General features: G+C 36.9%; 1 protein-coding gene across 1 annotated transcript in view; it reads right to left on the bottom strand.

Annotated features, from left to right (window-relative positions):
* spartb (spartin b) overlaps positions 1 to 20,050 on the bottom strand; it is a 54,708-nt gene that overhangs the window by 11,201 nt on the left and 23,457 nt on the right. Inside the window, exon 6 of the mRNA XM_046862462.1 lies at positions 1,323 to 2,065. Coding sequence (XP_046718418.1) covers positions 1,323 to 2,065 — 743 coding nt within the window. The remainder of the gene's footprint in view (positions 1 to 1,322; positions 2,066 to 20,050) is intronic.

The raw sequence follows: 20,050 nt of genomic DNA, 5'->3' as shown, positions 1-20,050 counted from the left end.
CCTCGCTAACCTGCAAATTGACTTACTTTTCTCCCATATGCATCTCTCTGGTCTTTATGTTGGTCTTTAATTTTTAACTATTAAATGTTAATTTAATAGTTGAAATATCTGAATAAAATGTATATGAGGTTCTGGGCTTATTTCACGATTTGCCAGGTGCAATTTTGTGATTTTATTTTCGCCCTAGGAACGCGTTTTCAGAAGGGTAAATGAAGAAAAATTGAAGTCTCAAAACAAAGATCTGTTGTAATGGTGCTACAGATAAATCACTACTTTAGCAAGTGATTCAATGTTGCACATACATTGTCTAACAATGTTCATGGCCTTTGCTTTTGCCAAAAGGGTCAATCTGTTTTTGTAGATAAAAAAAATCCTGCCCTCTAATGCATATTCCTTTTTGGCATTTGTTTGCAATGAGACACCTGTTCATAGACTTCAGCTCAGAATTTAACACAATCATCCATCAGCAACTGATTGAGAAGTTGAGCCTACTGGCTCTGAACACCTCCCTCTGGAACTGGATCCTGGACTTCCTGACTGGGAGACAGCATCTCCAGCAGCACCACACTGAGCACCGGAGTCCCTCAGGGCTGTGTGCTCGGTCCACTGCTGTTCACTCTGCTGACTTACTACTGCGTAGCAAAGCACAGCTCGAATAACATCATCAAGTTCGCTGATGACACGACCGTGGTGGGTCTCATCAGCAAGAACGATGAGTCAGCATACAAAGTGGAGGTGCACCAGTTAACAGCCTGGTGTAGAGCCGACCACCTGTCTCTAAACGTTGTTTAGATGCCAACAGCACACACTCTTCACCCCACACTGCCATCAGGAAAGCGGTTCCGAAGCATTCAGGCCGCCGCATGCAGACTCTGCAACAGTTTCTTCCCTCAAGCTCTCAGTCTGTCTTGCACTGTTTTTGCGCCAGGTTGCACACGATGCACTTTATGTGGCGAGGACACTTACTAGTCCATAGCTCTGTGTTTTCTGTTATGTAGCTTAATGTTGTTAAAAAGTAGCACCAGGGTTCTGGAGGAATGTGGTCTGATTTCGCTGTGTACTGCGTCATCTATATATGGATGAAATGACAATAAAAGCTTCTTGACTCTCATTAAAACTAATTCTATTTTTATAGTGTTATATTCGCAGTGCGTACCAGAGGTTATAAATGATTATCTATACATCTAACTCAGTCAACTTAACTTATTATAGTAGATAAATTTCTCCATACTGTACACAGTGTTTCACATGATACCTCTTTCTGCCAATTGAGCTGTATGACAGCTGATGTTTTTATCAGTACTATACTATGATCACTCTACCTGCAGGAAGGCAGGTGGCCTGGTGGGCGTCTCCTCCGGACAGTCGCTGGTAAACTTCACGATACGCAGGTATCCTGGGTATGAGGGTGCGCTCACATTTCCATCGGGAGTGACGAAGAAGATTTGGACGCCGTTAGGCAGGAAAAACATTTCCTCTCCGTCTTCCCACGTGATCTGTGGTGAGGTGCTGGAGCTGGGTGTTTGGCTGTAGTACTCATCCCCGACTAAAGAAAGCTCACCTGAAGCCGTCCCGTATGAGATACTGACGTGTCCATCTGCAGCTTGCGGCGAGTACGCGGGAGGTTGTTCGCTCCCTGCAGCCTGGCTGTTGGAGAGCAGCACCTTGGGTGGTGGTGGTCTGGTAGGTAGTGTAGGGTACAGGTTCTGAGAAGACGCCTCGTTCCCTGGTCTGCTCGGAAGAGAAGGAGTAGCTGAAGGAATTAGGCTGTTCTCCAGGATCGCTAACCGAGACGCGATGTTGTTCAGAGTCTCCTGCATCTTCTGCTGCATCTGCCGTGCCGAATCCCATTGAGCGCCCACGCACTCGTCTCCTTGCGTCGGCACGCTAAGCGCTCTGAGAAGGTGCTGGCGTCCCTGGCGATAAAGCTCCAACGCCTGGGCCTTGTGTCCCGCCTCGTCCTCGGAGAGAGCCTTGTTAATGCACTCGAACGCCCGCTCGTAGCCGTCCTTAATCACCTGCAGTCTGGCTCGGTCAAAGCGATCCTGCTTCTCTTTTCCATGCCCTGGGATTAAAAAAATTTAATGTAGATAAATAGAACAAGACTACAGAATTGTTCAGCATACATTTTATGGTTTGAAATTTCCACAGAGCCTAAGCTAAATAAAAAAATAAATAAATTAAAAAAAAAAAACAACGTTGCCTTAACCACTGAGAATCCTCTTCCCACTGGAGGTTTAAAATCTCACAAATCTCTCATAGACCCAGGTTCATCGTCTCAGTCATACAAGTGTCTTGGGCCTTGCTGAATTTGACCCGTGTATGCGTTTGGCTAATCTTATTTTTTCCTAAAAAAAATAGGAAATCCTTCAGTTTTTCTGAAGAAATTTTTGATCAGAAATGAAATTCTCAAACTATTTGTTTAACCTCCACATCATTTAGTCATTTGTGCACATCATAAAAACATGTCTCGCTGCTTTGATTAAACTGCGAATGCTTTGCTACATTAATTTAATCGATTGTGTACAAGTGTCTGCTGTTTCCAATCAACCAACGATCACCTGGTTCTCTAAAACAGGTCAAAGGTGAATCTTGTGAACCTGAATTTGGCAACAAAGCAAAACAGAACAATTTCTGAAAACGGATGAACAACCGAAGAAACTAATGGACACCAATACAGGACAGTAAAAGTATGAATCCTGTCCGGTCTTTTGCAATCAATAAAAATCAAATATTCATTCGAATAAATACATTTGTACTTGTTTCAAATTTATAGATGCCAAACAGAAGAAATTCAACTTTGTGCATGTTCATTGTGAACAATGACAAAGAGACTCTGATTAAATGTTGACACAAACACTTACTTTTGTGAGATTACAGTTTTTCTCAGTTGCTTTGGAGCATTTTTTCGAAATCATCCTTAAAATTTGCAAACATTTGTACTTGTTTCAAATTTCTCAAAACAATTTATACAAACAGCACATTGGATTTCTTGCAAAAGCCTGAACTATTCTCAAAATCCTTAGTTCATCTCTCAAAATTAAATATTTGTGTCAATGAACATCTCATTCCTTCAGAATGAAAAGTCCCTTCGTCATTGTTCATAAACACGATCATCAAAATGTTTAGTCGTGTTCTCAGTATGATGCACAGTTTCAGGATTTCTTGATATAAACTACGGTTTAGATCACAGAGATTAAAAATGCACAAAATTTGACTTCCTTCTGATTGGTTTCAATGATTTTCAACAGCACAAATTTATTGAATTGATTGGATATTTGATTTATATTGATCGCAAAACACCAGACAGGATTCACACTTGTACTGTACTGTACTGTACAAGTGTTCGTTTGTTTTTTTTAGTTGTTCGTCCATTTTCAGAATGAATGTATTCTGCGTTTTGCTCCGTGTGTATTCACTCTCCAATTGAAGATTCAACTTTGACCTGTTTTAGAGAACTAGTTGTTTATTGGTTGATCTGATGCCGTTCACTCGCCTTCATTAGTGACATTCAAGATTCATCTGCACAATTCAACACATTTACAAAAATAAAAGTTTAATAGAAACGTTAGATGACAGATGATGACAACTGGTTTAACCATTTTACATTCAGTGACGTACACAATCAACTGATGCTGAGATGTTTTGGGGTTAAAACTATTCAGGTGAAACCAGTAAAATATATTTTGATCAACAGGAACATAAACAACTAATAATGTAGGAAACAGCAGACACTTGTACACTTTTTAATTATTAAATTTCATGCTTATTGTCATAAATGTTGAAGACTACATCATTTAAGCCACGGTTATTCCAGTGGAATGTTATGATAAGCCGCTTTTGTACCCGTATTCAGACAAAAATCCCACCCCAGCAGTGTGATTGGCTAAACCTATCCACTACCTTCGCTGTGATTGGCTATTCTCGACAAGACCGCAACTACTATCGCGGAAGTTGACGGAAAACGTTTAGGTAAAAAACCAATTTGTTCAGAGCAGTTTTTTCGACATATTGTGGCTCAGAAAGACTGCAAAAGCTGGCTAGCTAACAAAACAAGATATGAGTAAACATTAATTAACTGATAGAGTTGTAAAATCGTGTAAATAACGCCAGAAGGGAGCAATGTAAAGTAATGTTAATATCTAAAGACCTACATGCTGATTATTTTGGGACGTTTTTAAATCCTGAAACTGGTCTAAGACTCGCTTATGTTGAGAAATTTAATGAAATCAAGTTTGGCAGCTTGCGCAGTAAACAATGCAACTAACGCTACTCTGGTTAGCCTCCTAGTATATTACACCTTATTGATACGACATATATCCTTTACGAGCAAATATCTTTAATCAAGAACTTACCCCCAAAATAAACAACCTGTTGTACAAAAAGAAGCTCCGCAGCTTAATAAAAGTCACGTCGTTTCCGCTCTTCTGTGGGTTTGACAGCTTCTGAGTCCAAACTTCACTGTTGCTGCCTTTTACGTCACCGTGCTCCACACAATCACAAATCTACAAACCATCCACTGGGAGACTTATGGACTTGTTATGGGTTGTAGATCGAAACGTAAAGTCACTTCCGCATTAATTGTGTTCCGATTAGCTGTAGCCAATCAGAGAGCAGGAATTGAACTGACGGCACAGATTCGTTGCAATTGTAATAATAGCAATAATGATGTAGTTATAGTGATGATAATAAACAGGAGAGGAAAAAAAGGAGAATGCATAATTAATAATTGTTATTTAAATATTAATGACGATGATAATAACAATAATATTAATAAATAATACTAATGATAATAATACTAATAGTAATAATAGTAATTATAATAATTAAGCTCAACAAAATAGGAATATTTGCAACCTATGATGCAAAAGACAACACACAAGAATAGCTTTCCCCCAGGCAATTCACACAAACCTCACTCTGTAACCAACCCATGTTCAATAAAACCGGTTCAGTAAACCAGTGGCTGGCCATCAGGGATAGCATGGCCTTTTTCTGCAGGCCTAAGCACTATTAAAATCACTAAAATTGTAATAATTTATTTCAATGAATATGCATTAAATTATTCCAAATAATTTATTCTTTAGGTGTAAAAGGCATGGCCCACTACTGGTGCATTTAAGTGCAAGATTATACTTGTAAAATATGCAGTATATTTTGATCAACAGAAGAAAAAAAAAATATTTTTAGTTTTTTAAACTTAATGTTTAGAGTTTGTACTAAAAACTCTAAACATTAAGTTGTCTGGTTTTCGATGGATCCTGTTTTGTTTTCTTGCGTTACCATGTCTTGTCCACTAGATGTCACCATCGTGTCCCTTTAGCCCTTATTAGTTTCCTATTGTTTTGAGTCCTATGAGCCCTGTGGCTATTTATTATATACATTACAAAAGTGAGTGCACCCCTCACATTTCAGCAAACATTTTATTATATGTTCTTAAGGGACAATGTAGGATTGTACAGGTTCTCTCCAGCAAACTGTTTGTGGGTTTTCTTGTAAGGCAGTTTCAAAAGAGGCTCCTTCTGGGATGACGGCCTGCAAAGCGACTTGTTGCAGTGTGCGGCGTACGGCCTGAGCAATGACAAGTGGACCTTCTGCAACCTCTAAAGCAATGCTGCAGCACTCATGCGTATGTTTTATAAAGCAGCTTCTGCTTTATAAATACACATCGTTAACCTTAACTCCTAAATTCTGTAAAGCTGCTTTGAGACAATCCTTTTGTAAAAAGCTATATTCAATAGAAATGAACTTGATTTGACGCGTTCATTTTGTAAACTACACCTGCATATGTTAACCAGACACTGTGCATAATAAAACCACTGCACGCAGTCTGGTTTCTGCTTTTTAAACCCATCCGAGTCATAAAAAGCAGATTATCCAAGTCAAGAGAAGCAGAGAAGATGGGAGTCCATATCTAGAACTGAGAACACCAAAAACTCCAACACTTGATTGGACTAACGAAACCGTAAATCATACAGTATGACAGTATAAACATATGGCGCTATTAAATTAGCGAAATGAAGTTGTTTCTCATTCTCAGTCGTCTGAGTCATTTCTGCTGCTGTGATAAAGGGACATGATCGTTTTTGCAGTCTGGTGGTGTCACGCCTGAAACTCTGCCTTACTGTATTAGTTTTATTTGTAATGAAAAGCTAAAACTGGAGTATTTGTTATGCAATTCCTTTACAGTTAGTTGTCAGAGGGCTAACACTACTATTGGCCATTGTTTTCATTATTGCAGGTTCACAATTGTGTTTAATAGTTACAAATTAATTAAGAAACAAAAAATATAATCAGACTTTGCTGTTAGTGTTTCATTGTACTGAGAAATCCGATTAGTGTTTTGGACTCACAGGTATAAATATTAGTTTCATCAGCTAGTTAGTTGTAGAAGCTTATCTAGCAAAGTGCTGCTCCAAAACCTGCTGAATCCTCCCGGCTTTTAAAGTAGGCATAAGTTGAGGTCGCTTGTCCATTATCAAGTTTCTGGTTATGTGATTTATGAGTCACAAGCATTAGTTTGAATGCACCGTAAATCCTCCTGCAACACTGTCATCAGGAAAGGCATTGTGGGTAATGACTTGCGTGAACATATAACAATTATGTCAGATTATTGGCTATACAAATAAAAAGTTAGGATTTTATTATTTAATTTTATGAACGACCAGTTTCTGTGCATGCTTGTGTTTTGCGAATCAGCCAACAGATGGCGCTGTAGCTATAAACGATCTAATTTCAACCCCAGTGTCTCAAAGTCTGAGGCTTCATTGAGAAAGCATAAATATAGATGATGTTGAACTGGTGGTGTTGTTTTTGTACAATATCGCATGTTTTCTACAGAAATGTGGAAAAATGAGAAAAGCCCCTGCAATCTTTTTGTATGAAGTCTTAGCCAGTATTAGAGCAGGGTCACTGTGCAGCTTTAGATAGATAGATAGATAGATAGATAGATAGATAGATAGATAGATAGATAGATAGACAGACAGACAGACAGACAGACAGACAGACAGACAGACAGACGCATATTCAAGGAGAGGCTATAACTAGAGCCTAGTAAGCATTTTTTTTCCTTTTGTAACACATGGGTTTTACAGCAAAATGCTTGAATGCTTGAAAGGGTTTTGCATAACCAAGACTCTATTCATGTGTACTGTACATTGGCATTAAAGTGGCAGCAGGGGTGAAACTGACCCCAGCCAACACACACACACACACACACACACACACACACACACACACAAACACAAAGGGGGTAAATAAAAGAAAAACTACTTTACATTGAATGTTTTCCCCCATGTTCCCCCTACATATTGTGCATACCCCTTTTATGCGCCTCTGATTGGCAGTGCATATGGTTATGAATAGCGGATGTTGGGTCGAGTACAGATATGACTCAATGAGCTTAATCTTAAAATAGGATCAAAGCAGTGTTTTGAAGTGTGATCACTATCGGAACAAGTAACTTCCATAGCTGAATTAGTCTTCTTCTAAAGGAGCGCTGATGTTTGGTAAAGTGTTCATCGAGGGTTCTTGATAATGTTGTCCATTATGTATATTATACGAGGTGGTATCAAAAAGGTTTAAAACTAACGGTGCTAACTGGTGCTATTATGACCATGTGCATTACCATGTCTGCCACAGCAAAGTTAGAACAAAGAACAAACATAAAAATCTGCATGAAACTGAGCAAATCTGCCACAGATACGTTTGACATACGGCGATGCTGCAATAAGTCTGTGATTAGAGTGGCACGCACCCTCAAGAGCATCACTGGAAGATGAAAAGTGATCAAAAAGACTTTAAATAACTCAACCTCAGAAAATGTCTTTCAGTAACTTGTGCATGATGATCGTCGGAAAACAATCCACATGATCTCCCCTCTGCACCCACCCTACTCACCAGATTTGCTCCTGCAGACTTTGCCCTCTTTCCAAAGATGAAGATGCAGATCAAAGGTCACCATTCTGACACCATTGCGGAGATCCAGCCCGAATCGCAGAAGGTGCTTTACACGCTTTGAAAAGAAGACTAGGACACATTCCAGAAGTGGCAGGAACACTGAGAGCACTGTACTGCTGTGCAAGGGGAATATTTTACAGGTGATAGTGTGTAAATGTAGATAAATTAAGTACTTTCATTTAAAAAGAGCTAGTCTTGAAACCTTTTGATACATGCAGAATATTGCCATATGCAAAATAATATATACTAGAAGATTATATTATAGACTATGCATAGTGTACATACACAATCTAAACACAATGTTTCACCAATTCTTCACTAACGTCACCAATGTTTAGTGTAAATTTTTTAAATAAATCTCCAAACATCCAAATTTTATTCAAGAAATAAAACAAATTAAATGCTGGGAATGCTGTTATTGGCTAAGGGTAGAGGGACAGCGCATGTAGGACGTTTTGTAGACAAGGTGAGGGAGGCGAGATTGAGATGGTTTGGACATGTGCAGAGGAGGGACATGGGGTATATTGGTAGGAGAGCTGAGGATGGAGCCACCAGGAAGGAGGAAAAGAGGAAGACCAAGGAGGAGGTTTATGGATGTGGTGAGGGAAGACATGCAGGTAGTTGGTGTGAAAGAGGCAGATGTAGAGGACAGGGGGTATGGAGACGGATGATCTGCTGTGGCGACCCCTAATGGGAGCAGCCGAAAGAAAAACAAGAAGAAGGTTGATGTAATAAAGCAAAGTTATTGTAACCTACAATGAACTCAGACTCTATACTTGTTTTACATTTTTATGTAGTTTTGTTCATATGTGTTGTAACAAGGCCCTAGTTACATTTTATTCCAGTCTGTCTATCTATCTATCTATCTATCTATCTATCTATCTATCTATCTATCTATCTATCTATCTATCTATCTATCTATCTATCTATCTATCTATCTATCTATCTATCTATCTATCTGTCTGTCTGTCTGTCTGTCTGTCTGTCTGTCTGTCTGTCTGTCTGTCTGTCCAGCCATTGTCTATCTATTATTCATCCATCCATCCATTTATCTTTTTCAGTTCACTATATTGGGATTTTCACTGTACTTAGACTTTCTTAAGTAAAATGCTGTTACATTCAGATAAATAAAACTCAAATGGTCATAATGTGGTTTCAATACACAATAAAATATATTTTTCTCTCTTCTGAGTTTATATCATTTATAAGCTATTTATTGAGATTAAAGGCATTGCTTAATGAGAAACAGTCACACAGTGCTGTATTAAATCAAGCAGTACCCTGAGTTTGGCGGTGAACTTTAATTTATAAGGCTCACTGCAGAGTATAACTGGCTCAAATTTCAAAACTTAGATGCCCTGTTTATGAACACGGCTCTTTGCCCATAAACAATCTTATAATATTCGGGTCAAGTTTTTTTGTAAATCCGCTAGAGAAACCTGAGACTGCAGTGGAATCCGTTCAATAGGTAAGACTTCGAAAGTGCCCCAAAACAAATGACGTGACGCCGCTCTCCACGTCTGCATCTGCTGTGTGTAAAAGTTCACCCATGTGAAGGGACTTGTGTTCGCCAGCTGCTAGTTACGCAAGCTGCCAGTCATACGCCAAACAAAATATCTCAAGTCCTTTAGCACATGCATTACATTTACTATGGGACAACATATGGAAGAAGTTGATGTTTCGACATGCCCTGAAGGGGTCATGGTTCAAACATGAAGCTCTTATACACCATCATAAATTCAGCATATGGTTCACTACAGTGAAATGACATCATATCCTGAGGCTTTAGTTTAATGCACAGGGTGAATTGTGAGAAATAATTTGTAGGAACTCTAATAAAATCCAGAAGACAGTAGAGCATTGGGTAACAAATTTGAAGCAATGGATGGATGGATGGATGCTAATGAAAAAAAAAATGGATGCATGCAGTAAATAGATACATTGGATAAATAGATGGATGGAGAAAAAAATGGAGGGAAGTAAAAAATACAATAGGGGGATGGGTGGATATAATAGTAGGCTTAGTAGATAAACGAGTAAATAAAAATGAATAAAGATGATAAGAGATAGAGATTAGAGAGAATAGAGACGATGGAGGATACAGTGCTGTTTTTTTTTTTATATTTGTCACATTTAAATAATTCAGATCATCAAGCACATTTTTTTAATTACACAAAGATAACACAAGTAAATACACAATTTAGTCTTTAAATTATGATTTAATTTAAAAGATGTTCAAACCTGTCTGGCACTATGTGAAAAGGTAATTGCCCTCCTTTGCTAAATCATGAATGAACTATGATTAACCACAGCGTGGGTGGATAAAATAGTTGACTAAGTAGGAAATCCTAAATGGATGTGTGTGTGTGTGTGTGTGTGTGTGTGTGTGTGTGTGTGTGTGTGTGTGTAAACCATCATTATTGGCACACTTAAATATAAATTAAAAGGCTATGCTAAAATGTTTAATTAATGAACTTAAACAATACTCAATTATTGCCAACTTTTCATTGAATACTTGTGTGCAAACTTCCTTTGCCAACATGACAGCACTGAGACAGACAGAGTCCTCTCCTGTAAAGCTTGACATGGTTGTTGAATACAGAGGGAGACTTTTGAGACAGTCCTCAGTACAGACTTTCTCCAGATCCTCAGGGACTTTCGATCCTGATCCACTCTTCTTTTCAGTTCACACCACAGGTTTTACTGAGGTTTTCGGTAAGTCAGACGACTTGGATGGCCACATCATAAGATTGATTCTGTGCTCATTTATACATTTCTTTGTGTTCACTTGGACATATGTTTTATATGTTGTCTTAGCTAGAAGATCTAACCCTGTCCAGCTTCTTGGAAAAAAGCAGATGGGTTTTTATATCCGTATTGCCATGTATCTGAACAAGGTTCCCAGAGTCTTTGGGGGAATAACAGCTCATCACCACAGATACTCTGCTGAAGTTCTTTTCTAGGCCAAAGACTGCACTGCAAAACATTGCCAAAAAGTGTTTGCCTGAATTATTAGATAATCATAATTTTATTACTTACATTAAACTTTCACTTATGACTGTATACCCTTATACCAGTGATGAACAGTAGCAAAGTAAACGTAATCCGTTAATGTAATAAAAATGCTTTTTACGCATACTTGGCTGAAGTATTTGTAGTTGGGGAGACTTTACTTTAGCTTCTACATCTACATTACAAACTACATTTTGCAAAATCAGCTTTTTTATTTATGAGTCGATTTTAGAAAGCAATTTTAGAATCAGGGCAGAACGCACGCTGTGTTTTGAACTTGTTTTGATTGGCGCTTGGTGTATCTACTTTTTACTGACATACAGTTCAGCAACAGTACAACAGCAGAACATTTAGAGAGGAATAAATGTTGAAAGAAACTCCAGACTCCTGATCAATCAGTGTTTGACTCATTTATATAATTCTATTAATAGATCGGTGTGTTGAGAGTAAAATTTGAGTCTTTTCACATTATCAACAAAAATGATAATAGGAAAATTATAGCTATAATAAGTCATAGTGCTTTGGATAATCAAGTACATTTAAAGGCAAAAACTCATGTACTTTTACTAAAGTACAAGTGTAATGTTACTGGAGTAATATTTGGTCTATCTCAACTTTTCCTCAAGTACATGGTTTGTGTATTTCGTCCACCATTGCCCTATATCACTATTCAATGTTTTTTTATTTATTACTTTTTTTTTATATCATAATTGAGTCTCAGCTTCTTAAAAACATTTTCCTTGGAACTACTTTCTGACAGGGAAATTATAATAAGGTTATTAGGTTTAAAAAGGTATGAACCACTTAAAAAGGTGTGACCAGGGACTTGGAAAGCTGATGCTTTTAATCCAGTAATAAATAAAAGATATGCTGATAAGCTTGTGAAAAGGTTCTAACTTGTACAACTATCAGGATCATCAGGCCATTAAGCAACGGTCCAAACCCCTGAACGCTTGTCAGTTCCTGCAGTCAGGGTGTGGTGTAACAACAGAAAACAACCTATTCTCTGTCTCCTTTTTAAAATTAACTATTGCTAGGATTATGTCATATAAAATATCATTACAAATAACTGGGGATATATTTAAAAGTCAAAAGTCTTTGTGTTGTGGCGTGTTGCACAGATCTGTAAGGAAAGGATGGAAATGGACAATGTGGGGGGCAATGTTTGACTAAACGACTAAAAACAGTCCTTCACATCTTCTCTATGCTGAGCTGACATAGCTGAGGATTACATACAGACACTGATTTATCCAGCCACATGTTTGAAGATGTCCACACTCTCAGTAGTTAAATCATTGCACAGATATAAATACAGAAAGTTATTTGAAATACAAACATTATTTCACATGTACAAGGTGTATACAAATCTACTTATGTATTGTTTTTTTTTATCTGTGTTATATTATCAATACTGTGTAATGAAATTTAAATTTTCTTTGATGTTATTCCTCCTGCTTGTGATGTTGATTGAACATGATTTTCCTCTAAAGGGTAATTAATTGTACAACAAACCACACACACACACACACACACACTCTCTCTCTCTCTCTCTCTCTCTCTCTCTCTCTCTCTCTCTCTCTCTCTCTATATATATATATATATATATATATATATAATTTTTTTTTTTTAATGGCTTTGTCTCTCAAATCTTACTTTTGCACACAATATCAGGTGTATGATTACCCAATTATACCAAGCAGGTGTGAATGAGTATCAATTTTATATCAATGACTGGGTTGAAACCCAGTGATTAGAGATAAAAGCTGTGTTGGTTGTTGAAGAAGGTTGTAGTTTAATGTCACAAGTCCATGGCAAGACTGAGCTCAGCAATAAGACACAAGGTATCTATACTGCATCAGCACCGTATCTCCCATAATAAGAAAAGAGAGCACAATGTGCTGTTCAAGCTATTTTAGAGCTATTTTCACAGTGGTCAGCCAAAGAAACTTCACACAGCAAACGCAAGACGAGTCTTTCCTTTTCAAAGGTCTGATCATACTAATAGATTTTTGAAACAAGAATGAAAATAATAAAAATAATTATAAGTATTGCTTTAATGAGTATTATTGTTAAACAAACAATGTATACATAAAAAGTGCAAGCTAAAAAATAAATAATTTAAATATATTTTCTGTGTTTTACACAGGTTATTATATAATTATTTTCATTTTTAGTGCCTTTTATTTCAGATAATCAGGATACAGATTAAATCACAGTACACACACAAGATTTCTTTAATTTATCTTTTTTTTATTTGTTCATTAATTATTTTGCAAACATCACAGTTGTCACTGTTAGCACTCAAACACAAGGTTGATAAAAATGTAAATTTTAAAAAGTCGGACAAAATGTATTGGGACACCTGATTTTTTTAGTTTTATGTGGTTCTTTCCCAAACAATTACCTCAAATTTGGATGCACAAATGTATTGGAAGTCTTTGGATTCAGTAGCATTAAATTGACTTTTACTTGAACTAGGAGATGCAAAACCGTTCTAGCATGACAATGACCATGTGCACAAAAAATAAAGATATGTTTACATTGTTTGGAGTGGAAGATCTCGAGTGGCCTACTGAAGAGCCAACCATACTTTTTACTATTTACCACTGAATAATTGCTGATTAGTGCTGAACGGCTACTTTTGCGTTTTTGCAAGCCGTTAGAGCGTATGCATGCTGCTGTTGAAATGCTGGTCAAGAGTAAACGTTTGCACTGTCTTGCAAAGATAAGACCCATGCGTGCTGGAGCGATTCTGTGTGTTCTGAATCCATGAAAATTACAACACCCTGAACAATCAGCATCAAGGTGAATCAAGGTCGCACTGAATTCAAAACTCTTTCCGCATCCATAGTGTTAAAAGAAAGAAAGAAAGCACCTGAGATGAACCCCTACAGCTAAGCATTGTTAAAGGAAAATCATGGCTACCAGTCAAATGCTTGGGTCCATGAATCACAGACTGCGGTTTGTCTTTAAAAGCTGTTTCAAAGGCATGCTTGGCTTAGTGTTGATAATGTAGACATTCAATTTAAACGCTTTACTGAGCTTCTTCCAGGCCAGGACGTGCAGGTGAAGACTTTTATGACAAGCTCGAACGTGTAGCTCAGAGAAACTGATTTTGACTGCCGCTGGGAGGCACCAGTCAACAAGCTGAGAAAATAAAGACATTGTAAATAAAGTCGGGGCAGATGTGCACTATATGGACAAAAAGTGTGAGGACACCTGACTATAAGATCGGTATGTGCTTTTTAAAATCCCATCATTTAGTCCTCATTTGCTGTTATAATAACCAAAACTCTTTTGGGAGGATGTTCCACTAGATCTTGGAGCATGCTTGTGTAAATGTGAGCTCATTTAGCATTAGCAATAGTGATATAGGTGAAGCAAGGAGACCTGGGGTGCAGTCAGCAGTCAGCATTCCATTTCATCCCAAAGATTTTCAGTAGTGTTGAGGTCGGCGCTCTATAGCAGGCCCCTCAAGATCTTCTAATCCAAACCTAGGCAAAGCATATCTTCATGGAGTTGGCTTTGTGTACAGGGTTATAGCTGGAACAGGTTTGGGTCTCCTAGTTGAAAATGTAATGCTATCCCATCCCAGGACATCTTATACAATTTCTTTTAATTTTGTGGTAACATAGGTTTGGGGTGGAACCATCATATAGCTAGAAAAGTCAGTTGTCCCAATGCTTTTGTCCATACAGCATACCTGATTCTTTGACAGTGTATTCTGGGCTTTGTCTGGATAGTCACACCAAGTGCATACAGCAGATTCCTAGCCTTATCAAGATCCTTATTAAGCTATTTTGAGAAGATTAAATGTATGAACAGACCATCTGTGAGCCAGTAGATCAAAATATTACCATGGCCCTCACCTCCTCAAGGCTAGTCAAACATTCATACATTTTGACATCGATGGAGTTGACATCGAAGCATCGATTCGGTTCATTAAATCTCGCTGATCTGGAAAATCCATCAATCATTTAAATAAAGATTGAAAGTGTAAAATTGTAAGAGAGAGAGAGGGAAGACTTTGACTCAAGACTCCTGATTAATGTTCACATCCTCAGGGCTAGTCACAACTATTAATATATTTAGGAGTTGACGTCCAAAAAAGTAATACAGATGATTCAACCTGGGTGACCTGAAAAGCCATTAATCATTTAAAGTACAGTTAATGCTTAAAGGAATAAAAGAAAGTTTCCAGCTTTCAGAATAGTCATAACAATTCACTATAAGAAAACATGCACTCTTGGGCAAAAAGAAAAAAAATGCCCTAAATGACAAAATATTGACTTTAATGAGATTAGTGAATATTAGATTCAATATATGTAATAAATATATACATACTCATGTATATGCTAGAAAATGTTCAGGTATGAAGTACTGGTTAAAGAAAAGACCAATGCAAATGACCTGGTGACCATTAGCTTCAATTCATGTTCAATTCAATTCAATTCGTTTATTTATGTAGCACTTTTAACAATGAAATTTGTCTCAAAGCAGCTTTAAAGAGATAAATCGGTTATAAGGTTTCATAAAATGTTTACGTGGCTATAAGTTTATTACATTTATTAGTGTATCCCTAATGCAAACCAGTGGTGACTGTGGCATGGAAAAACTCCCTGAGTTGGCATGTGGAAGAAACATTGAGAGGAACCAGAGTCAAACGGGAACCCATCATCATCCTCAACACTTAATGTTCATTCATAAGGGTTCCATCATTGTTGAGGTGTTCAGTGAAGAGCACTTAAATGCAGAACTGCTCATGCAAACTGTGGTCCTGAGTCATTGTTGCAGACTGCAGATATTAATTACAGTTTAAATCCATTCTTAAAGTTCTTAAGCTGCCCAATAACCTAATGGATCTTTAGACTGTTGATGTAAAACCATCCCCAGCTGCACACTGTGTCTTCAAATTAAAGAGAGCTCCATCCAGAGGTAGCGTGTCAGGATAAATTAGGCAAATCTGAAGAGAAAAAAAGGGACAGGAACAGTGGTCACTGGTCCCGCAGGAACATTTTTAATTTGAAAAAGAGATAAAGAGATGATGTTTTCCCATGTTTGATCAATTTTTGACATTGTAAGTAAGCAGGGGCTCTAGTAAGATTAGCTATGGAAGCAAAACTAAAATGGAGAGCCAAAAGGTCGCACAAACATGAGGGAGCTCTGGGATAACAGATGGCTTGTCACATCCCTGTCATTAAACCAGAGTGAACGCATGAGTGTGGGGGAATGACAGCATTCAAACATCCCAGTTCACCCAGTTCATGTATAATGCAATGTAAACAATGAGGTATAAGTTAACATGGTAGTGCAAATCGCAGGAATAATAAAGTACAGTAACTTTTAAACATTGGTTGGTGGGGAAATCTACAATTCAGTGTCTACGATCATGGATAATGGTTTTACCAACAATTCATCGGTCACATAAACACAATTTAAATAAAAAATCTCTACTTGCTCTATTAATCCAGGCTCCATTTTATGAGCTTGTTATCAGGCCCTCAGTGGACTGCACTGCAAGACGGTGAAAGCAAGATACCATTATTTCAGTTCAATCTGATAAATAAGATTATTATACACAAACAGCAAATTCATTTAATAGTTTATATCATAGAGTGTTGACAAAAATGAAAATTTAAGAAATGATCGGAAGAAAAAAACATTGGAAACAGTGTTTAGGGAAAATTCAATTTTTTTTTACATTTCAGGCACTGTGTAAAAAAAAAATATTCTGGTTCTCACATGTTCATGTTATTAACATTTGTCTTTATAATATATATATATATATATATATATATATATATATATATATATATATATATATATATATATATATATATATATATGAGAGAGTAAATATGCAACTAGCAGTGAAGTGAAATGAAAACATGGCCTATTTCAAAATATTAAAGTACAAAATATGCAGTCATACTATTAATTGTGATTGTGATGATTGGGATCAACAATCAGCAAGGTGCAAGTAAAAAATTGAGAAAGGTTTTGAACAGATCTTTATTTCATGAGTCAATAAATAAATAAATAAAAGGCCTGCTGATGAAGATGCACTAGCTCTATCTTTACTAAAGGCTTTATTCTGGTTATGGGATCAGTGGTTTAAATAAATAATTTAATAATATTTTAAGAAATAACACAAACTAGATTCATACAGAAACTTCCCTGGCCCATTCAAACAAACATAACAACTGTATATTACCCAAATAGATTCATACATGCACTTTGCTGTACAATGCTGTTAAAAACCTAAAGACTATTTTCTTTTGCCTTTGGCTTGTTCATTGGGGACTTGTTTCACATGTACATGCCTGTAATGTTGCTTTTGAACAATATCTATTATTGAAAGTACTACATAGTTAAAAGCAAATGGAAAAAGAATTCTGAGAGCGAGACCCTGTTCAGTTTGAGGCTGCATGTTTATACATGCTTAAACTAACACACCTCTGGTGTTGTTTTGCCAGGTTTCAGAGACCAAATGTTCATCTATCAAAGCAAGGACAAAGTGTGTTTAGTTTTTCTGAAGAAAATAATATATAAAGATGTTGAGAGAATTGGCATGTTTGACTTACATGTATAAATCGAAAAGCTGTTATTACAGGCAGCATTACGCACATTACAATGCAGAGATTTACACAATGCTACATTAATATTTACATGTATTTAGGGTTCTCTGGCAGGTTTTTCAACAGTAGTGACTGAGAAGTGAAGTAGAATCCAGTCCAAATACAGAGCTTGAGGTCGCTTCAGGTCACAATAATTCATTGTTGGCCAAGTCAGGATCAAGAATAGGAGCAAAATGCAATACTTTCTATTAACTTGGTTTTAATGTTCTTAACGTATAGTTTGCGTTATGCATAGACATTATGCATAAAAGTGTTTTTATTATTTAGTCAGAAAATGTGCAAGAAAAAAATTGGCTTGATAAAAGTTTTTACCAAGTGTTTAGCAATCACAAAAAAATCACCTGTGCACACAGAGCAAAGAATTAAAAATAAATAAATAATAAATAAATTAAATCGTCAGTCTAAATATCCATTTACGTCTACATTACGTACAAAAGTGCTTTAAGTCTCAACTTTTTTTTCTTTACATAAAGACATAAAACAAACAGAGAAAATAAGTGCTAGTTCCAGTGTTTCAGGAAGAGGTAGGTCTCATCCGTCGTTTGAAGATAGGCAGCTGTTCGGACATCTAGGGGAATTCCTTTCCACCACCTCCGTGCCAGAACAGAAAAGAGTCTCAATTAATACCTACATTTAACCCTGAGACATGGTGGGTACAGTCAAGGAGTGCTAGAAGATCTAAGGGAGTGTGGTGCAGTGTGATCATTGCTTCGAGGTAAGAGGGTGCTGGTCCATTTTTGGTTTTGTAGCCAATCATCAGTGTTTTAAATCTGATGCATGCAGCTACCGGAAGCCAGTGGAGGGAGTGCAGCATTGGGGTGATGTGGGCGATCTTAGGCAGGTTGAAAACAAGTTAAACAGCTGGTTTTTGGATCATTTTCAGAGGACAAATTGCATTCAGAAGTAGACCTGCCAGCAGAGAGTTGCATTAGTCAAGTCTCAAAAAGACAAGAGACTGAACAATCACCTGAGCAGCCTGTGTGGATAAAAAATAGTTGAATCCTTCTGATGTTGTAGAAAAAGAACAGACAAGAACGTGTCACATTTAGAACATGTGAGAAAAAGGACAGTTGGTCGTCCATGGTTGTAAGCAGTGACTGAAGGGGAGATTAGTGGGTCGTCCATGATGATATGTCAATCAGTCATGCTGAGATCCAAATAAAAAAAAAACATTCATTGGATGTTTACTTCATTTTATACAGATGAATTAGATTCCTAACTTCAATCAGAAAAAACTGAGCACAGAGTTTTGGTTTACGTCTCAGTAAACATGCAAGATAAATAGAAGAAAACACAAGACTGAATTTCAGCTATTACCAGTGTAATTCTTGAAAAAAGTATCCAAAAACTGCATTCTGTACGAGGCTGTGAAGGACAGTCAGAGTGGGTTCTAATGCAATATTTATGTTTTCTTAATTGGGTGTTGGATACTGATAGCAAAGCAAAAATTACCTCTTTTCATTTTAGTATTAAAAACCATGGCGACTTTGTTTTTTACTTCTTTTATTTACCGGCTGCCATTCTTGGTTCTTTTTAATCTATTATAAGACATGTATCAAATTTTTCAGAAATTCAAAGAAGGTGCTTACAAAGTGATTTATTTGCACTTTGAAAAAAAGTCAAATATAACAAATATTAACACACGTAGACTATTATTGGGCAAAAAACAGTGCATATACAATCAATTTCACACTAATAAGTTTTTGTTTGAAAACACCTATTTTTCTCTCCGTTTTGGCTTCTGTCCACAATAATACTGAGATTTTTCAACAAAAACAAAGCTTTTTAAAAACGCTCTCCAAAATGGATGAGTTTGAAAATGACATTTTCGCATTGCAATGTGGACTGTAAAAACAAAGGATTTTAAAAACGCACATAACCGTTTTCAGATGTTTGAGTGTGGATGGGCAAATTTTGGGAAACGATTGAAAACTAAATTGTGTATGTGGAGCATTAGAAGAAAACTGTATTTTCAAATTTATCTGGATTAGAACAGTTGTAACCATAGTGAAGGTACAGTATGAATATATGTGGATACAGGGAAAAGCTTAGGTTGTTATCTGTGTGAAGTTCTAAAGTTTCCATAAGAGTTTCCTCAGGGAGATGGATTTGTGGTGCTAAATTGCTCCTGGGTGTGAGAGAATTCTCTCCTTGCTTTTTGATCATGGCCATAAATGTAGGTGATGTCGGAGAGTTTTTCTTTTTGAGTCGCTTCAACAGAGACAACATCCATGTTCTTCTTTCTAATGTTATTCTATTAAAACTAAATTCTACAATTTTCACAAAGAACCATGGAATTTAAGAACAATAAGCTGGTGGATGTGGAAAGACATAAATTCTAATTTCGTCATTCCAAAATATGGTGTTTAATCAGACATAAGGACAAAAGGCTTCTGAATGGTAACTGCACTGCTCCACACACTAGCACCCTAGTAACCACC

This window comes from Silurus meridionalis, chromosome 12, assembly GCF_014805685.1.
Source record: "Silurus meridionalis isolate SWU-2019-XX chromosome 12, ASM1480568v1, whole genome shotgun sequence".
In the NCBI taxonomy this organism is placed as follows: domain Eukaryota; kingdom Metazoa; phylum Chordata; class Actinopteri; order Siluriformes; family Siluridae; genus Silurus; species Silurus meridionalis.
Note: the sequence above shows the minus strand (reverse complement) of the source record. Positions and strands in the feature narration are given on the sequence as shown.